Consider the following 21688-nt stretch of genomic DNA (forward strand, 5'->3'; position numbering starts at 1 on the left):
GCCGAAACATATCAGGTAAATAAAAGCTAACGTCGCTAGCTTCTACTGTTCATTCCACAACATGATCGGGGATTCGTCAAAACTTTTCTTTTATCCCAGGCAGTAGTCGGTGGTTTATTTACCTGACATGCTTCAAATCCATCCATCCATCCATTATCTTCCGCTTAGTCCGGGGTCGGGTCGCGGGGGCAGCAGCTTTAGCAGGGAAGCCCAGACTTCCCTCTCCCCAACCACTTCAGCCAGCTCCTCCGGCGGGATTCCAAGGCGTTCCCAGACCAGCCAAGCGACATAGTCTCTCCAGCGTGTCCTGGGTCGACCCCGGGGCCTCCCGCCGGTGGGACATGCCCGGAACACCTCTCCAGGGAGGCGTCCAGGAGGCATTCGAACCAGATGCCCGAGCCACCTCAACTGGCTCCTCTCAACGCGGAGGAGTAGCGGCTCGACACCAAGCCCCTCCCGGATGACCGAGCTTCTCACCCTATCTCTAAGGGAGAGCCCGGACACCCTGCGGAGGAAACTCATTTCGGCCGCTTGTATCCGGGATCTTGTTCTTTCGGTCACGACCCACAGCTCGTGACCATAGGTGAGGGTAGGAACGTAGATCGACCGGTAAATCGAGAGCTTCGCCTTTTGGCTCAGCTCCTTCTTCACCACAACGGCCCGGTGCAGAGTCCGCATCACTGCAGACGCTGCACCGATCCGCGTGTCAATCTCCCGCATGCTTCAAATCATAAAAATAATAACAGCCTGTATCCTACCAATCTTGTAATCTCGATGGGTCTTGTCTCCATTCCATGTCAGGTAATCCAGGCACATTGTTTGCATCCTGATTAGTGTCTGGCTAATACATGTACGGTCCAAAATAAAATTCCAACCTCTTCCTCCAACTCTTCAAAAACTTGGATCTCCTCACTTGCGCTCGATCTATCGCTTATATCACTGTTTGAATCATTGTTTGAAGGGCTTTGTATGGCGGCTGTATGGAGCGCTGCCATCGCTGTTCTCGGTGTGACATATCACTTCCGGGTTCGTCCCCTTTCAGGCTCGAACTTCGGAAACGCAATTATTTTGTCAAATATACAACATATAAATTATTTATTCATGCTTTATTTGTTGGACGATGTTTAATTACTTTAATTGTGACCCTATTGGGCATTTTATGAAATTACTTCACATTTGGTCTTTAAATCACTGCCATTGACGGGGACAGACATCCAATCCATTTTCCAAAAGACTTACATGTTCCTTGAGGCTCTGGGCCAGCGCTTGCTGCAACTCTTGATCCTCCCTTTCCTGATCCAAGTTGTATTGCTGGACCCAATCCATTTCCTGTTGCACCTGCGAGCTCTCCGGGGTTTGGTTCTCCTTGTTCTCGTCCATTGTCAAGTCCAAAGAATCCAACACGTCTAAATGAGTGTAGTCGATATAACTAAATGAACACTCCATGTAACAGTATTTTAACACTGGTAAAACACTTAACAAATTCGCATACCGGCAGGCTGTTTACTGTCCGCATCCATTAAATCTGTGTGATAGGCCAGTTCGTGAGAATCCATGTCTCCGAAGCCCGTGTCCGGGCTGCTCGTGGGTTCTTCGTCCAGGGGAGAGGGAGTGGCGAGACTGGCTTCTTGGCGACTAATCTCCAGCACGGCTTCCAACATTTCCTCATCGTTTATTCCGCTAAAATCTCCGGCATCCACGGCCACTCCCAGCTGAGAAAAATGATAACAGCATTCAGGAAAACAAAAGAAAAACCCAATGTTGTTTTGGTCAACGATAGCGAAAATATTTCATCGACGAGAATTTTTTTTTTTTCACGATGATGATGAGACGATAACGAACCAAAAACAGGTCTTGGGAGACTAAAACTTAAGGAGACGAATGTCAGTTTTCGTCTGATGAGACTAGAACGAGACGAAAATGTGCCATAGTTTCCCTGATATTCCAACAATGTGTGACATTTTCTTATTGTACGAGTAGTTAGCCTGCAACAAACTAGAGGTGGGAATCTTTGGGCAACTAACGATTCGATTACGATTCAGAGCCAACGATTCGATTATAAATCTATTATTGATGCCCCCCCCCCCCCCAGATATTATCTGCTTTTAATGTTTCGTACATTTGTTACAAAATGTACAAAGATCCTCTCAGACTAAAATAAACAACTATTTCAGTATGAAGTTACTAGTTCAAAACAGTAAATAAAATACTCAAGTCCCCATTCTGTATCAGCAGCTTTGAACTACATTCAATTAATTTAATGTTTTGAATCAACCGTTAAAGTTGTTCAAATAGCTTCAGTTATTCCATAATTTCCTTTATGTCTACTTTCGACATATGAACGTTTTAAAACTGTTTCATCATTTAAAGATAGATTCAAGTCAAGATTTTGCCAATTTAGGAGTATTTTAGATAAAAAGTTAGGTTCGCTACAACAGCCTTCCAGGGAAGTCTATTGCTTTAAGATGGCGGCTGTTTACCAACGCCGGCAAGTCTGTCATCTCGCATCTAGTTCTTTATACATGTGATATCTACCGTAGCATTATGTGGACGTAGTTTGTAGCAGCTGTCGGCAACAGTCAGCTATTATTGTTTTTTTATTTAGCGGCATGAGTTGAGCCAGAGCCGTGAGTTGAGCATTGTCATTACACGGGTAATGACAGGATGATGTTTACTCTCAGTCCGTTCCTCATTGCGTCCAGAAGACCGTGCTAACTGTGTTCAGGGTCCCCCCAGGATTGATAAATCTAAATTCAAGACTTTTAAGACCTTTTTTAATGCCATTTCAACTGAAAATTAATACTTTTCTCGCACCCATTATTTAGATAATATTTAATCATATTAAAAAAATAAAGCACTGAACATCAAATTTAACCTCAATTACTAAGTGTGTTTGACAAAAGAATGCACATTTATTGAAGATACAATTAAAACAAAAAGTTTTGTGCCACAAACCGGACCTCTTTATGTCATGACCTACCTTACTTATTAAAATATTGTAATAATAATCGTGCTGTCAAGCGATTAATTTTTTAAAATCGCGACTAATCGCATGCTGTCAATAGTAAACTTGCGATTTTTTAAAAATGCATAAATTATATATTTCAATTTCTAAATACACCTATTAGCACAGGAGTTCATCAAATTTAAGCCTCATTAGAAACAAGAAAAGAGTTTTCCTTTACACTTGTAAAGATTAATCAAATATGAATTTTCCCCAAATAACTTGTAAAAAGGGAGGCACAGAGGAAGAGCATGTCTACTGACAGTTCTGAGATCAAGGGCTCAAACGCAGGTTCTGTGTGAAGTTACCATTTTATTTTTGGGGTACTAGCTATAATTTTATCTTATATTAGACTGACTTTTTAAAGAATGAGGAACCTTTTGCAGGTGTTTTGAATTTCACATGTGGCAAGTGTGTATAAAACTGAAGCTTTTCATCATATTCATTTTTTTTTTGGTTTGTGGTACATGCATATTGACATACTCAATTTTGTTGGTTTAATCTACTAAAATAAAACAACTTTTACTTGATATTCAAAATTTTGGGGGCGTACTGTATATAGTTTAAATAAATAAATGTAATATATCATTACTTAAGAGTGTTTTCATATTATTCATGACATAAAATTACTGCAATTAAATGTGAAATATTGAATGATTGATTGAAAGAATAATTGAACTCACCAAAACGGCTGTCTCCCAATGCACTTATACAGTTCAGACACCTGTGTATTTCAGGGTAGTTCACGCTCATCAGTCCACCTCAGAGTGTAATGTTTTGGGTTAAAATGCCCAACTTATGTTTTGCCTGAGAACGTGGATTCCACCCCAATCCTCCGTCTTTGTGCCCAAAAATAGTGCCTGGAGCCTCCATGGTGGACGTTTTAGTGGTGCTCTCATGAAAAATATTTCATTCTGCATGTTCATTTACGGTTTATCGTTGTACTTTTATCCAAACATGCTCAAAAACAACGATAATGGGTCGCGCCACCAGCCAGACGGGTTCACGCTCGTTATGCTGCCTCAACGTGCCCCATTTCGGCCATTAAAACCCAAAATTAAGTTTTTCCAGAATCAAGTCAACAGGATGATATTATGATACTCTTTCCCAGAGGAAGAGCTGGCGGCATTGGAGAATAAGAGGGGGCTTGTTGCGGGGTATCGAATTTTAAACTAGGGAATGCTAGAAGGGCCAGAATTTATCGCGGCGTGATGCCGTTAGTAAATAGTTTAACTGAAAGCTTCGTTAAAAATGTGTATTACGACCGGCCCTAAAGTCAGGCCGGCCCACCGGGAACTGTCCCGGTTCTCCCGATTAGCCACTCCGGGCCTGGTACTGTGCGATTGCCTGCTGTTATGATGTTGATGCTAACGGCGCGCACTCACGAGGTGCAGTGCATCGTAAAAGTTCTACGCGTCATCTTCGTTATGGATTAAAAAAAAAAAAAAAAAAAAAAAAAACGTCACGGATATAATTTAGGTTGCACTGAGATGTTCTTGAAAATTAAAACCACGGTGAAAAAATTCCAGACTTACGACAGCTAAATTAATACTTTAAATACCTTTAATAATGGAAAACTAAATTCAATGCCTTTTTAATACTTTTAATAACCCGTGGGTACCCTGTGTGTTTTATTTCCGCTTTACTTGGCATATTTCAATAATTGGAATTTGGATGTTTGTGAATCATTCTCAAATCTTCCACGGCCGAATTGCGAATAATCTAAGAATCAGAAATTTAACACACCTGTAATCGTAACAGTGTTTAGTTGTGTCACTCATGTGACCTGATGCACCCCCCTCCCAACTCACCAGTGTCCGATCCAGACTTGCTTGTTTTGAAACACATGGTTTCACACATTTGTTTTCTTATCTTGGCAAAAGAGAATACGTAGTGCTACTTTAGCTGTTAAAGATTTGTGCTGAGTGATCGTCACCTGAGGTGAGTAGTAATGCGTTACATGTACTTCGTTACATTTATTTGAGTAACTTTTTGAGAAAAAATGTACTTCTAAGTAGTTTTACTAAGCCACACTTTTTACTTTTATTTAATTAGATTTGTGAAGGCATAAACGCTATTCTTACTCAGCTTCTTTGGGCTACACAACAGTCGTTACAGTTTCCCTCTCTGTTCTTCATATTAGATTTATTATTATTTTTTTGCTAGCGATGCCAAGAGGAGCTCTACCAATTTCTTCAATGAGACGTCGCAACAATAATCGCATGACTCCATTATACCAATCAGACGCAAGCTTGCCATTCTATGATCACGCCAGCCTGTTCAATCGTGTGGCATTTTTAAAGCACATTAAAAAATGAAGTATTTGACACGGAGCGCTGTCCTCAACATGAACCGAAAGTGCGGAGTTTAACCTCTCTCCCAGTCTTTATTTGGCACCAATTGACCACTGAAAAACGGAGATATTATCTTTTTTAATTTCATAAAAGTAACTATGATGGAGCCATTCACTCTTCAAAACGGGAAATTACTTTCTCCACTAGAGGACACTCTTGCTCTTTGGATGAATAATGCTTCATTTCTGTCATTTTCTTCTCTCGCCAGAATTCAACGTTTTTTTTTTGTATTTCTTTGGCTTAATGTTATGTAATGGGTTAATGTACAGTATCATTGTAAGAACAGTTCATACAGATAACTTTGTACTGAGAAAAAAAAATTGTAAGCAGTTACTCACAATGTTACTCATTACTTGAGTATTCTTTTTTGCCTGGTACACCAGACTCACCGCTGTTCCAGCTATTGAGTCTGGCCACCATTCAGCGGATACAATTTCCAGGGCGGAGCAAGCCACAGCAAACAGACAGCGGAGTGGACCAATCAACGACGGGCAGACGTGACGTTAGTAAAACGACGAGGGCAGGACGAGGGACTTGCGCGCGGAAGTAAACATACGAGGAGAGCGGAGTTTATTCAACATGGTTAGTGCGAGACAGACTGTTGTCAATGACTCGTGTCGATGTGTTTTTGGTCATTTAAAACTGATTTTACCGTGGATTGGAACATTCTTGGCTCTCCTGTTCACCATCTGTGTTGTTGTGGAGACGACTTCCGACGCGCAAGAGTGACGTTGCTCGTTAAGAACACGTCACGCAAATAAACGAATCTGATTTGTCGATTGATTTTGTATCTGCTCAAGAGGCCGTTAATGGGCTGGTTCCCAGACTTTTCTCTAAGTGTTTGAAAAATACAGGGAGAACAGTCTGGCCGTGCCAGGCAATATTCTTTTCACCAAATACTTTTTCACTTGTACCTGAGTACATTTTTTGGAAGACTACTTTTACTTGAGTAATATTATTTTTGAAGTAACGCTACTCTTACTTGAGTATAATTTTTGGCTACTCTACCCCTCTGATCATCACACACTAAATGTAACTCGTAGTGTTAGCGTAACATTAGCATTTAGTGTGGCGAGCATAGTCAAACTCTCGGACAACCCCCGACCCCCACACACAGTTCGTGGCATCCAGGTGGGTATCATTATTCCTGAGTGTGTATTATCATCACCAAGTTGTCGTTGTTCTTGTAGACGCTACAACAGGGGTGGGCAAACCGGTCCTCGAGGGCCGCAGTGGGTCCTGGTCTTTGTTCCAACTGAGCCAACTCAGATAGTTTAACCAATAAGGTTTCAGCAGCAATGAGAAGCACCTGACTGCAATCGACTGATTGCACTTGTAAAACAGCACATTGGTGAAAAGGTGTCCTCTTAATGGGTTGCAACAAAAACCCGCACCCGCTGCGGCCCTTTGTGGGTTAGTTTGCCCACCCCTGCGCTACAATATGTGCTATTAGACGCTAAACTATGTGCTCGTTTGTATTTGTTCTTTCGAAATTGTTGAAAATTTTATTTTACTAAAACTTTTGCATTTTACATCCGAAAACATTTTGAGGAATAGTGGACTAAAATTAGACAAAATTTGTAATCTGCGAAAAATAGACGAAAAAGAGCACACTTCGAAATGACTAAAATATGACTAAGTGTAGGGCTGCAGCTATCGATTATTTAAGTAGTCGATTAATCAATGAACTACTTAGTTCGAATAATCGAGTAATCGGATAAGGAACATGAAATACCTGAGCTGAGCCTCAAACGGTATTAAAAAATAAAAATCAGGATCTATGTACAAGAAAAGAACAATTGGCTAACTTGCTTGCAAAAGTCCGCTAGCTTAAATGCTATAAAATGCCAACTTTAAAAAAAAAAAAATTTATAATGTTCATAACAAATGGTTCAGACACCTATTCCTACAAAAAAAAACGGCTAAATATACCTAGAAACAAAATAACGAATGCATTAAAAAAACAGCTCAAACAAAAAGTAGGCTTATGTTGGTCTTAACATGGAGCAGCTAGATTCAGCCATGTGAAATGAGGCAGACAAGAGGGCGGTGTATCCACCCAAATCAATAAAACTAAATACAAACACTTTCAATTTTTACCATTACAACGCCACTTTAATTAAACGAATACTCGAAGCAGCAAAATCTAATTCGAATCTTTTTTTCTAATCGAATACTCGAGTTATTCGATTAATCGTTGCAGCACTAACTAAGTGTAATAAGTATTTCCGTCTAAAAGACTAAGATGAAAATCAAAAGGGCTGCCAAGAACAACACTGAGCGAAACATTTCTTTTTTGCTTGAGATATTCACCTCTTCTGGCCGTTTGTCATCTTCTGGCAGGCTTGTGCTGATTCGTCTTTTGTGGTTGACCTTTCTGATCAGCTCCTCCTCGCCATCCGAGTCCACTAGCACAGATGTGTTGTTAGAATTGACAAACTTCCCTCCAACTCTCCTGGAACGTAAATACATTCACTTTAAATGACATTTATAGAGGATCTTGATGTATAGAATATGACGAGAATTTACCGGAGTTGTGCCGTGGATGAGCTGAGTGACTGTGAGGTTTTGAGTGCTCTGGACCTTTAAAAACAGAATAAAGTTATTTTTGAGTCAAATAGGAGGAGGGGGGGGATGTATTTGAAGGTCTTACGCCTGGGAACTCCAGCCGAGAGTGACGGGGGGCCGCGTGGAGTCGGTGCAATGTGACAGTAGGGTCAGGTAGCGGGGTATCACCACTTGTTGACCCAGCTTGCTGTTCAGAGACAGGTGGGCATTAAAACTGTACCGTTTTAGGTGGAGGATGAGGACTCTGCAGAGGAAAAATAAAGCAAAGTCAGTTTGTTTTTATGACAAAAGGTCTGCATCTAAACATGTTAAACTATTAAAAGTTCTTGTTTTTTTTGTCTCATGACTGATTGAGACAGCAGTAACTGGATTGAACTGCCATCTCACCCATAGTGATGAATTTGATATCCTCTAACGCGACAACTCACTCTTGTCACTGATCAGACAAAGAAAGTGCTTTTGGAAGAGGGGGGATACTATATTTGCGATCTGACATAGCAAAACGAGTCACACAGAGATTGGGAGATAAAAGACAACATTTTCCAAAGCGACATTTCCTATTAAATGTTCCATAAAACCTATTTTAACGATTCAAAGTTTGATTATCATGAAATAAACACTGCCAAGTACCGTATTTTTCTAACTAAGTCGCACTTGAGTAGAAGTCACACCAGCCAAAAAATGTGCAATAAAGATGGGAAAAAAACAGAGGTCGCACCGGATTATAAAGCACATTTTGGGGTGAAAATTTGATCAAATCCAACACCAAGAAAAGACATGTCATCTTGAAAGGCAATTTAAAATAAAAATAGAATAGAGAACAGGCTGAATAAGTGTACGCTATGATAACGTTACATGAATGAACAACGAACTGAGAACGTGCCCGGTATGTTAACGTAACATAGCTATTAAGACTTATTCATAGTCTATGGACTTATTCAGATAACTATAGCATGAATAACATACACAAGTTTACCAAACCATCAGTGTCACGCTACTAAATTTTTGTTTAGCCCTTCTCAGTTGTTTGTATAAGTTACCGCCAATGTTGAAACATTGGCATTCAGCGTCCTCTTGCGGTTTCGTATGAAAAAACATGTGAAATGATATACCGTAATTTTTGGACTATAAGCCGCAACCTTTTATCCTTCATTTTGAATCATGCGGCTTATTTGTGTTTATAGGTAATACATGCCTCCTAGCATGCATTACAGCGCTACAGCTGTAAATAACAATCAAAATTAATGTTCTTTGCTAATTATTTCTTCAGTTAGTGTTCCAGTTGTTTCATTAATTGCTTGTTATAGTATTTAGTTACACTTTATATGACAGGGGCCTCATAAGACTGTCATAGGACTATTATAATTATGACATGACACTATCATGGGCATTACTGAATGCTTATGACAGATGTCGTTAAGTATCATCCAGCAAAGTATGTTACTAACGCCATTTATGTCCAGTTTGGATCTTTTACATCCACTCAAAAGTGAGAGAATTTGCCGGATAACACTAAATAACATCTGTCATAAGCATTCATTAATGCTCATGACAGTGTCATGTCATAGTTATGACTGTCTAATGACGCCACTGTCAAATAAAGTATTACCAAATACCATAACTAGCAATTAATGAAACAACTGGTACAGTTACTGAATATATAATTAGCACAGAACATGAATTTTGATTGTTATTTACATCTGTAGCACTACAATGCATGCTAGGAGGCATGTTGGACAACAACAGTGTTGACAGCTGAGGTTGACTGTCGTCCCCAAGGGAGCAGTGATGGTCAAATGAAGCTTCCAGAAGCAATGCAGCTTTGCAGACAATTGGTTCAAAGCTTCATGGTGGTTCATTTGGTCTTTTGACAGTCGTATGATGCCTCTGTCAAATATCGCGTTACCGATTGATATCCCATAATAGAGTGAGGACAGCTGCAGCTTATAGTCCAGTGTGGCTTATCTATGAACAAATGCTGCTATCATGTCACATTTGGTGGGTGGCGGCTTATAGTCAGGTGCGCTTCACAGTGCGAAAATTACAGTAATAATGTGTTATTAATTTTACACATAAGTCGCTCCAAAGTATAAGTCGCATCCTAGGCCCAAATATGTAAAAAATTCTGACTAATAGTCAGTCCGAAAAATACGGTAGTCAAAAATTTTATTTTGGAAATATTTACAACACCAAAACTCCAGAAAAGATCTAAAAATCAATATATTATTATAATTACATCAAACACTGCAAGTCTGTGAGCGTGTAATTTACCTGGGTAGTTTGCTGAATTTGTGCGTTACGGTAGCTGCTTTCCCATTACATTTTTCACACGAATATTCAATTTCTTCTAACTGTAGAAGGGAAAAAATATACTCTTATTTAGTAAACTAATAAACGTTAAAGATAGAAATAAGTCAAACTTGACTCACCCTGAAAAAGAGATCGAGGGAATCCTGGATGGATCGCAGCGGTAAGGTGTTCTTTCTGCGAGGAAGGTCGATCGACAGGTCGTTGAACTGCTCACGCTTCATCACCACTTCTCCACAACTAAAAAATTCGAGTTATCTTAATTTTTTCTGCAAAATCCATATGATCAAGCTAAGTGCCGGGGCCTAACCATTTGCAGGTGATGGTGTGCTGCACCTCGAACTCCATGTTTACAGCCACGGGACAAGTGTAGATGCGAGAGGTGTCTGCTTCTTCGCCGAGGTCCGCCTTGGCCCCGTGGCTGCTCTCGCACGTCGCCGACGAAGACGACGATGCGGAGGTTTCACTTGAGCAGCTTTTATTTATTTTCTCCACGTCGTCTTTCAGCTGATCCAGACACTGGCTGAGGAACTCGTGAGCATCCTTGTAAAGTCGGACATGACACAACTTAGTTAAAACGCATTTGATGTGCAAAAATAATTCCTTCTCATGGTCTATATCTTACATTTTGCATATTTCCAGAGAAACGCTCGGCGGTGGAGGAGATGGCACTTTTTACTTTTCTCAACAGGTCCTTTTGCGTTTCAGGGCAGCCCACGTCCTTCTTAGCGAGCAGATGAGCGAAACGCCTGGACATATCATTGCGAGATCACATATTTGAAGTTTAAATTCTCACTGGATGCTAAATTCACATTACAGGTTCAAGTGCACAATTACATGTAATGGTGAATGAATGATCTTGTAAACTGCAAGTGTACAAATAATTTCATTGATTAACTGAAAAGAAAAATGCATTACATATGACGAAATGATGAAAAATATGACTAAATGTGTACCGGTATGTATTTTACTGCATTTTTTGGGACTATGATAACACAGCAGATTAGACTGGCACCATAAATGAACGAGTATATTTTGATACATTAGCCGAAACTAAATATGAACCATATTTCTGCTTCAGTGTTCTGCATTTGTTTTTTTGTCTTTTAACAATGTAATTATTGTTTTATAGAGTCGTCCAAACTGATAAAAGCATTTTAAAATGATAACGGATTATATCGACATCAATTCTTTTTTCAGGGTCCTCCCTGGATTGATAAATCTAAATTCAAGACTCTTAAGACCTTTTTTAATGCCATTTCAACTGAAAATTAATACTTTTCTCGCACCCATTATTTAGATAATATTGAATTATATTAAAAAAATAAAGCACTGAACATCAAATTTAACCTCAATTACCAAGTGTGTTTGACGAAAGAATGCACATTTACTGAAGATACAATTAAAACACATTTAAATATAAGGTATTTCAGAATTTCTTTTCCCAGGATAAAATGGATTTTATACTATTATTGTAAAGCAACTTCAGAAATTACATTTGCAATATAACAGGTTTCCCTTTTAAGAGGACCTAGTCAAGGTGGTAGGTAGGGGATTGTCAAGTTGGCCACCTCAACTGTAAAGTGCTTGCAATTGGCAGTGAAAGTTTAAAAAACAGCCACTAAATGGCAGTAGTTTACCATTAATTACCACAAAATAAAAAAGCTACACATGACCATTTCCCTTGGTAATTGTTTTTTTCTAATCACATGACAAGAAGTATAAAAAACACATGTTAATCCTTTGTTAGCTATTGAAGACATTTCTTTTAATCAGATAGAGAAAATCCATACTCTTATTTAATCAAGAAAAACATTTAAATATACCAGGAGGTGTTTTACCATCACCTACATTATAATTTGCCTATCACCATGCCATGTTATTCAGATCAACGTTAGTACGTTACCCCGCACTCGTTCCAATAATAGACAGTGTCAACCGTGTTGTGTATCTGAGAGTGATGGTGAATCTACGACTCCGGTTTGTCCATGCTAAGGCTAATGCACCTGCCAATACCCGATTGAACATGGCTAACTCTTGAGTTAAAACTGCGAAATTCACATTCATTCGAAAGGCAAACCGTGCAGAAATACATTATTGCATCTAACACATTTTAATTGGAGAAATTGGAAACTTACTTTGAAATGTTAAGCAGGTCCACTGCCTTCGCATGACCCATAAACTGCGACCCAAAGTATCTGGATGCGACTTGGTCACCGATCCAATACCTCACATGCTGGTCCAACTGTTTGGACTTGGTTGTCTTGTTGAGGCTTTCGTCGAACATAACAACTAAGGCATCTGAGCAGTTCCTTGCGTTAGCACACAGTACTGTGCGATTTCCTGCTGTTGATGCTAATGATGCTAACGGCGCGCACGTACGAGGTGCAGCGCATTGTAAAAATTCTACGTGTCATCTTGGATTTAAAAAAAAAAATAAATAAATAAAAAAAAAAAACTTCGTCACGGATATAATTTAGGTTGCACTTAGATGTTCTTGAAAATTAAAACCACTGTGAAAAAATTCCAGACTTACGACAGCTAATTTAATGCTTTTAATACCTTTAATAATTGAAAACTAAAGTCAATGCTTTTTTAATACTTTTAATAACCCGCGGGTACCCTGTTTTTTGTCGGTTTCGGCCCAATATGCATGTTGCCTTCAAAGTGAAAAGTCTACCTTTGTACAAGGACTGGTCACAGCTTCGCCCAGCAGTTATGCTTATTGACCATTAGATGTCTCTAAACTAAGATGCTTGAGATTTGTTCTGTAAGCAGACCATTTGCATTGATGGTGCAAAAATTAAATGAACAATAAATGATTGAAGAAAAAGAAAAAAAGAATATCTTATGTTCACGACCGCATATATCAGTACCGGATTTTTGGAGTTGGAAACTATCGGGATATCGGCTAAAAAGTAATTATCAGACAACCCTATTGTTTTTTTGTTTTTTTTATGAATGCATTTGTTTTATTTCTTTGTTTGATGAATGTGTCTTGAGCACTTCAATGGGGAGGTATAATTCAGTTATACTACAACAAAATAGGTTTGAACACATTAAGCACAACCAGAATTCATATATAACGTGCATGGGATTATGAGGCGTACTGTCAATTTTTGGGAAAAACATAAGATTTTAAGTGCGCCACATAGTCAGAGAAATACAGCATCTTTCTTGAATTTCTCCTACTATTGTTATTTCATGGATATACAACCTAAAATATTTTTTTTTACATGACTTCAATGGGGAAAAAAAAAACAAGTTCATCTCAAACAGACATCTTCCTTTTACAGTCTCATCGAATCACATATAAATTACATAGCCGTATATCACGATGTGTGTTGTGGTACAATTATCCCCCCTTTCAGATTGACCCAAATCCTCTTACATACAGACGAAGCCTGCCTCCTCCGTCAATTTTCACGTAGTGTAATCAGCTGTAGCATAAACCCTACCTGAGCAATGCATTGACGGGCACCTTCTTCCAAGGGATGCTCTGCTTCAGCATGTCATTGGAGAAAGACGGGAGGCTGAAGAGCGACTGGAGAATGGCGTTCATGTAGCAAGTGTTGCCCAAATTTGAAAATCTGCCAATCATTTACACATCGCACGGCACGGTCAGAAAAACATTCCAGCAAAACGTCCAATCCTAATTTACAAGAAATCAGACTTTACCCTTGCAGTGGTGGCTGCGACTGGGCTGGCGTGGAAGGTCGCTGCTTGTTCCAACCGCCATAATCCACAGAGGGTCGTACTTTTTTGAAAGGAGTGGAGTGATTTGGCAGCAGGAGACTGCGCTTGGCTGTAGGGGTAAGGGATGCACTCGAAGGCCTGAGATTTGGAGGCAAATGTCAATGAAATCACACAACACAAAAAAAAAAAAAAAAACTGTTACAGCAGTAAAGTTTTAAGTCAGATTTTACTGTACTTTCCCCCCACCCTTTATCAGGTCCTTTACGAAATAAATTCTTTCAATCCTTTATATGGAATTCATTAATTGCCATGGACAAAGTCAAAGTTTGACTTAGAAACTTTGACTTAATAGTAATAGAGTAGAGCAGGGCGGTAAACCGAATATTTACCGTCACCGAAATTCTTAACGATGACCGACGTAATTTTGACCATGTCGGTAAATTCGGTAAATTAATAAAACAAGAAAATATAGTCTTTTCATCCCGCTTTGATTCTGTTGTTCGTCTATGTTCATTCCCCTTTAAGAAAGCAGTGAATGTGCTGACGTAGGGAGTCACGTGATCATCAGGAAGCCAATCAAACAAAAGCCCGGTAAGCTAACGCTAGCAGCTAACGCTACAAGCAAAACGTGATGGAGTGTGGCTTAAGGGAGGTTCACCAAACTTTCAACCGACATTTAGTAGACTCTTGGTGGCATCCAGACGGGCTTTCACCCGATGTCCTCCTTTGTTCTCACGATTTCCGGAGATGGTGCTTTCAGTGCTTTCTACTGATAGCCAGGCTAACGCTAGCTAGCGGCTAACGCTACAAATGAACGTTATGGAGTCGGATAGAGGCTCTAACCTTGTCGAAACGGCTGAACTTAATGAGTGGATTGGGCACGGACTGCATCTAGCAATTACTATGTGGCGTTATTTTGTATCTGTCTGTGTGCGATTCCTCTGATAGCTTTTGTGATGGTAAAGAATTCCGCATAAAGTACAATCCAACGGCGAAACTTATAATGACCGAGAAATGGCCCCAGCTATTTTTATTGTGCGTGCATTTATTAAAAAATGCACTGGGGGGAAAAAAAAAACCTTAAACCATAAAGTAAACACTTGTATTTAATAATTATATCACAGCAGCCATTAACAATAAGTTGTCTTTTCGAAGTGTACTGTTCAAGCTGCAAGTCATTTGTGTTACAATTACATGTTTGCACAGGCATATTGATTTTGACAATGTACATTGTTCAAGTCATACACGCTGTTATAAATGTTCATACTTGAATTCTTATTGCTTACAATACATTTTTATAAACTTAATGTTTAGACTGCATGTACAATTGTTAAATACAGTATATCAAATTGAATGCTGGTAAATCAACAAGAAATAGTTAATCTGTATTTCATGCATTGATTCAGATTTTCAAATTACCGTATTTTTTGGACTACAAGTCGCTCCTGAGTATAAGTCAGCCATAAAATGCCCAACGAAGAGAAAAAAAACATATACAAGTCGCACCGGAGTATAAGTCGAATTTTGGGGGGAAATTTACTTGATAAAATCCAACACATAGAACAGACATGTCATCTTGAAAGGCAATTTAATATAAAAATACAATAGAGAACAACATGCTAAATAAATATACAGTGTACAGTGCATGAACAACGAAATGTGAATATACTGTCCTACGCTACAGCTCGGTCCTGGCTGTACAGCGAACTCCCAAAAGACAATGCAGGACGTCCGTATAATTTGCTGAATCAATTTGGTCCTCGATAGAAAACAGGTTCGGATCAACGTAAATAAATGATAATTAGGTACTATTAGTAATAAGTAACAGGTTAGCATGCGTTCGCTATCATTAGCACATCGTTCAAACAACCACACAACTGGCTCTAAGTGTCCGATCGCGGGTGGAAAACACACAACAACAACAGAAAAGATGATACACGCAGGCGTTGCCTCTGTAGAGATGATTTTAAAGCATAAACAATGAAAGTAGGCTCGCAGCCGTCTATTCTCTCTCGCTGTAACTCGCCCACTCACTCAGAGCTACGTAGCTGTCCGTCTTCTTCTGGCGTGTGAGCACTCTTCTCCACGTAAACAAGTGCGAGTGCGCCCTCACGTGGGCATGAAAGCGCCACAAACTAAATGCATCCATTTCAAGATAAAAAAGTCAATAATACAATTGAGCATACACTGCCAAAGGCAGAACGCGAACGTGGCCATAGCTATAAAGAGTTATTCAGATAACTATAGCATAAGAACATGCTAACAACTTTACAAAACCATCAGTGTCACTGCAAAACACCAAAATAACATGTGAAATTATATCATAATGTGTTAATAATTCCACACATAAGTCGCTCCTGAGTATAAGTCGCACCCCCAGCCAAAATATGAAAAAAACCGCGACTTATAGTCCGAAAAATACGGTATATAACAGTCCGCTTGGGCGAATTTATCGTCATTTATCGTTATCGAGATAAATCTGCTCAATTTATCGTGATACATGTTTAAGGCCATATCGCCCAGCCCTATAATAGAGACCTGGTCTCCACATAAGTAGACATATTTTGGCTCATGTGTATGTAGGCTAGGGATGCAGCTATCGATTATTTTGGTAGTCGATTAATCGATAAACTAGTTAGTTCGAATAATCAAGTAATCGGATAAGGTTTATAAAAAAATAAAATACCTGACCCTTAAACAGTATACTTGTATAAAAAAAAAAAAAAAACGAGGATCAAAAGTACAACAAAAGAACAATTGGCTAACTTACAGGGCAAATACGCAATAGCTTAAATACTGTAAAATGCTAGCTTTTCTTTTTCTCTTAAAAAATGGTTAAAATACATAATCCCACAAAAAAACGGCAAAATATATAAACTAAATTACGAATGCATTAAAAAAAACATTAGCTCAAACAATAACTGAGCTTATGTTGGTCTTAACAAGGAGCAGCTGTATTCAGCCATGTGAAATGACAGGCTTAGCAACTTCAATAAAACATGTCGTTAAGGTGAAGGTGAGAGATTTTCATGCCTGTATGCGAAAAGCTCACCTTTCTGAAAAAGAGTGGGTCTGACTATAATCCTTGGTCACAGATCGACTGCCGTAGAATGAAGATGGCCCGAGGGGGGTCGGCGAACTGAGAGGAGCTGAGAAGAAGACAAACAAAAAGTAAGGTATGCCCCCCAAAAAAATAAAGATATCACATGACACTGGCCACATTATATCAAGAAAGCTTTCCTAGAAGATTTACCTAAACTCCGGTTGTCCTCTGCCTGCTTTAGCTTATCTTTGCAACTCATTAAAAACTTCCGAGATGGGTCCAAAGTGGCTTTGTTGTTGCTTTAAAAAATTAAAAAACAAAATTGAAAAACTTTTGAGTAGACAAAATGAAAAGTTTAACATTGAAAGACAACTGCAAAATATTATCCATTATGTAAAGGGAGGGTTAGTGAGCATTATGGATCTGAAATAGGAATAAGTGTATGCAACTTTTACCTAGACGAATCATTTTCTTTGGGGTAGTCTTCTGTCAAGTCACTTTCAGGGGTGAGGAGTCGCTTTCTCTTTTCACTACCGAAATAACAGCGGCAAAAAGAAGGTTACAAAATGATTCACGCAAATATTGTGATTACTTATTGTGGAAATAAACATCTCAATGCAAAGCAAATGCCTGTCCTACCGGTTCTCAGAAAGTCCGCTTCTAGTCGGCGTGGAGGCTGCTCTGCTCGGGCTGCGCAGGGGTTTCCGCGGCGTCGAGTCGTCCTGTCCCTCCATACTCTGCCGCCTTGTTAACATCTGTAAAATGTTCGGACACCCAAAATGTTGCCTTATTTGATTTAGCCTTTTTTGCGAGAAGTGCAAGTTGAGGCACAATAAATATATTTTTTATATCTTAATCACGGAGATTCTTAATTTCTAACAAAGTTTAATAGGGCTCTCACCTGTCCTTCCCCAGATGGGTGGTTGTCGTTTTTCACCGAGCGGCGGGTCGGTAAGCTGAAGTTAACACTTCCATGGGACGACTTTAAAACACCTTCAAATGTAAAAACAATTGCAGATTTAGTTGATTTGATAGGACACCAGTGAATTATTTATAGCTAATAATTTCCTTAGACTAATGGCTTTTAAAATGCTCAGGTAATATTGAAATGAGAAATTCACTTGGTTTTCCTTGCTTGAGCTTCTCCAAATAGTCTCGAGTCTTCTGGGCCAAAGTGGGTGCCATCTTGTCAAGCATAATGCTGCTGTTGTCTTTCAAAATCAGGTTGATTCTGTTACAGTTGAATGTGACTTTCTTCACGTTCTGATACAGCTGGGAATGAGAAACGCATGTTATTTTCCTTCATAAGTGTTTTAAATTTCACTGTCGGTCCAAGTCATTATATTCATTGATTCCTTGTTTTTGACACTGTCAAAGCAATCAAATTGTCAACTAAATCTTTCATTCAACACACTATTGACTACTTGTGAACAGTCTTCCATCTGTCCTGGGAGGGGGTGTGACAATATATAAAAAACATGTCTCCCCTAGTCCTGGGTAGACATGTGCCGATTACTAGTTTCAAGGTACTATATGCAAACGTCAAGGTTCCAAAACCGCCAAAAAAAAAAAAATTCCGTCATAGCATCCCTAAGATGTTCGCTATTGTTTATGTCCCAATGCAAATGCAGGGAGAAATCCCTCGCTTGCAAATTCAAGGCTGAGCCCTCCCCCACAGTTGTTACTCAGTGTTAGTGAGTCAGGCTGTGCTACATGATGGCTGGAGGAGGTGAAACTCCTGAAACCCCCCCACCCCCCACCCAATTCGAAGAAAACAAAATAGCTGGTATGGGAATACTTCGGATACAGAAAAGTTACAGAGGAGGGCCAACCGACATTAAAAACATGTTTGCGGAGGGTGGCTGCCAAGGGGGCAATACCTCCAATATGATTTCGCATTTATTCAAAATTAAAGGTTAGTGAACACCAGAGGTTGCGCTAGACATTTTCGTTGTCTGTCATTTTGACTGACAGGGTCATAAAAATCTGGTCATAATCTATTTTTACCCGTCACTCAAATTTTTAAAATGATAATAATGACATATTCAATAGTATTTAGTTTTCATTCATTTTTAATTAATATTCTGTCCGAACAAGCTTAACAGAGAATCCACACCGTGCCATCACACATAAAGCAGATGAATATGTAACTTTTTCTCCGCAGTGACAAAAACAGCTGACTGTGGCCCCAGTAGGTAGGCTACATATGGAACAATGAAATTAACAGTTCACCTGCTGTGGCCTGAACGCAGTCTTAACCTTCCTCCTGGTGCGCATGGACTTGAATTGTGTGCCCGCTTGTGTATAATGAAATGTCTCAACTAGGCATGTGCCGGTATGAGATTTTGATGGTACAATAACCGTGAGCAAAAATGCCGCGGTTTCACGGTATTACGGTATTGCTATTTTGAGATGTATGGGTTAAAAAAATAAATAAATTAATTCCATTGAACAGGAATTTTTTTTTCAGAACATAGTTGCAAATTGGAACATGAATATATTGTTAAAATAAATAAAATATTAATTTAAAAAAATTATATTTTAAATAAAATTAAAATACAATTTATAGACTATACCCACAGCTCAAGTTGCTCAAGATTTTTTAAATTATACTGCATGACTTTGTTTTGAGGGTGGAAAAGCTCAAGTGAAGTTTCGCCATTTTCAGCCACTGTGTCAACTCTAGTCTACATGTCATGCCTTTGTGTTAAAAAGAACAATTATAAATAATTTATAAGTTAATAAGTTAGTTAAAAATGTATAAGTTAGTTAAAATGTCAATATTGTTGTGGAAAGGTTTCATCTAAAAAAAAAAAAAAATTAGGAGTGTGACTTCTCCTTGATCCAGTGAACGTGGATTTGTGCTTAGGGCAAGATCATCTTTCTGCAATTAGCGATCTTTGAGGCTACCATTTTTTCCCCCCTTCATTCAAGCCACTGGTTCAAGCGAATCAAGCTTGTTTTCTCACTCTGCGGCTGTAAAACTCGACGAAGTTGCTCTCCCAGCTAAACCTAGGCTAACATTCGTCTTTGTAAGCTTTTATTTAGTTTGTATATCGAATTTGAAAGGAAAATGTGTGTTTTGTTTTTGGCGAACTTTTTCCATGGTGCTAATCTGTTGAAGCTACTCACACATGGAAAAATACAATTGTACAACGTTTTAAATGTATGCATTTTGTATATTCCACTTACCACGATTTGAGAGCTCAATAAATTGAAATTGAAAGAGTATTTGTTTTTGGGTTCGCTGGCTGTCTAGCCGATAGAGTCACTTTCACACACAGCAACAAACGGGAGGTGGTGAGCGCTGCCGCGCCACGTCCCTTCTGGCTGCAGTTTTGACACATGAAAAATAGCGAATACCGTTCTACGGTCTGACGGAAAATTTTTGTGGTTTTGAAACCGCGACGTTTTCACACCACGGTAAACCGTGAAACCGGTCACCGGCACATGTCTAGTCTCAACTGGGATTGCTGCAGAGGCTATTGTCATGAGGTTTCGGACTTTAGCCTCGGACAGACGACTTCTCATGGCCGTTTTGATGTTGTTCTGGAGGCTGAATCCGTGCTCTGCGGCCACACTCTTTTTTCACCTCTTTTATCATCAACACCATCGTCATTTTGGGGCTTTTTGAAGAAACTTCAGACACTCAGTTGCCTTTATATTTTTCCCGAGTGAGGCCAACAACGTCATGCATCAAGAGAGACAATAGCTAATTAATATGCTCACTCGCCAGCCTGTGGTCTGGGGTGTGAATTGCAACCTGTCAAAATGACAGATGGACTTCAGTTTTTTCCGTCACCGTTTTAAAAAAACGGGCAACGACGGAAAATATTCGGTTAACGTGACCCCTGGTGAACACTGCCATGAACGTTTCCCACCAGCTACAAGAGTTAACTCCAGCATGTTTAGTGTGTATAGCGGTGGTAAAACCTGTTTTTTTTTTCTCTCTGGCAACTGTTTGTGTTGAGAAAGAGAGTGTGTATAATGTAAACATGATACGAGACATACACACATGCTTTTTATGGAAAATAATTAAATTATTTTTGTTCTGATGGTAATTATGTTGAGCTGTGGGGTTAGGCTCACCTAAAGGGCAGCATTTATTTTATTTCGTTTTTTGTTTATTTATTTATTTTGACTTAACATACTTATGTTGCAATTTGCTAATATGTTTTGAAAAATAAAAATCATGTTCAATGGATTTTTTAAAAACCCAAATACAGTGCTACCTCTACATACTAAGTTAATTTGTTCCAGGAACCTGTTTGTAAGTCGAAATGGTCGTATGTCGAGCAGGATATTCCCATAATACATTATACCGTATTGGCCCAAATATAAGATGTTTTTTTGCATTGAAATAAGACTGAAAGAGAGGGGGTCGTCTTATTTTCGTGGTCTAGACTAGGGGTCCCCAACCTTTTTTGCACCACGGACCGGTGTTATTTGGGTCTTTTTTTTTCACGGACCGGTGTTCTGACAAATTTTGCAACCCATCAAAAATTCCTACGATGCGGTTCTGCGCATGCGCGTAGAGTTAAACATAGCCGCAAAATGCGCAAATGCAGCGATTCCAAAGTAAACACTACAAACTTTCTTGAAAGAAAGGAATATTAACTTACGTTTGATCATGGAATGACTTGTAGAAAAATTCTCCTCAGATTCATCCTGCCATGTAAGCTGCATGCAACAGCTGCACACCGCGCTCACCATTAA

The 21688-nt window shown here is 39.2% G+C and overlaps 1 protein-coding gene across 1 annotated transcript in view; it reads right to left on the bottom strand.

Annotated features, from left to right (window-relative positions):
• usp37 (ubiquitin specific peptidase 37) overlaps positions 1 to 21688 on the bottom strand; it is a 33375-nt gene that overhangs the window by 7302 nt on the left and 4385 nt on the right. Inside the window, exons 3-19 of the mRNA XM_057852830.1 lie at positions 18094 to 18244; positions 17874 to 17965; positions 17612 to 17727; positions 17428 to 17502; positions 17183 to 17271; positions 16982 to 17078; positions 13912 to 14067; positions 13692 to 13823; positions 10859 to 10982; positions 10544 to 10776; positions 10356 to 10473; positions 10198 to 10277; positions 8012 to 8170; positions 7888 to 7941; positions 7672 to 7813; positions 1493 to 1712; positions 1240 to 1406 (exon numbers count right to left, since the gene is read on the bottom strand). Of these exons, the coding sequence (XP_057708813.1) occupies positions 1240 to 1406; positions 1493 to 1712; positions 7672 to 7813; positions 7888 to 7941; positions 8012 to 8170; positions 10198 to 10277; positions 10356 to 10473; positions 10544 to 10776; positions 10859 to 10982; positions 13692 to 13823; positions 13912 to 14067; positions 16982 to 17078; positions 17183 to 17271; positions 17428 to 17502; positions 17612 to 17727; positions 17874 to 17965; positions 18094 to 18244 (2205 nt within the window). The remainder of the gene's footprint in view (positions 1 to 1239; positions 1407 to 1492; positions 1713 to 7671; positions 7814 to 7887; positions 7942 to 8011; positions 8171 to 10197; positions 10278 to 10355; positions 10474 to 10543; positions 10777 to 10858; positions 10983 to 13691; positions 13824 to 13911; positions 14068 to 16981; positions 17079 to 17182; positions 17272 to 17427; positions 17503 to 17611; positions 17728 to 17873; positions 17966 to 18093; positions 18245 to 21688) is intronic.

This window comes from Corythoichthys intestinalis, chromosome 12 (assembly GCF_030265065.1).
Source record: "Corythoichthys intestinalis isolate RoL2023-P3 chromosome 12, ASM3026506v1, whole genome shotgun sequence".
In the NCBI taxonomy this organism is placed as follows: Eukaryota; Metazoa; Chordata; class Actinopteri; order Syngnathiformes; family Syngnathidae; genus Corythoichthys; species Corythoichthys intestinalis.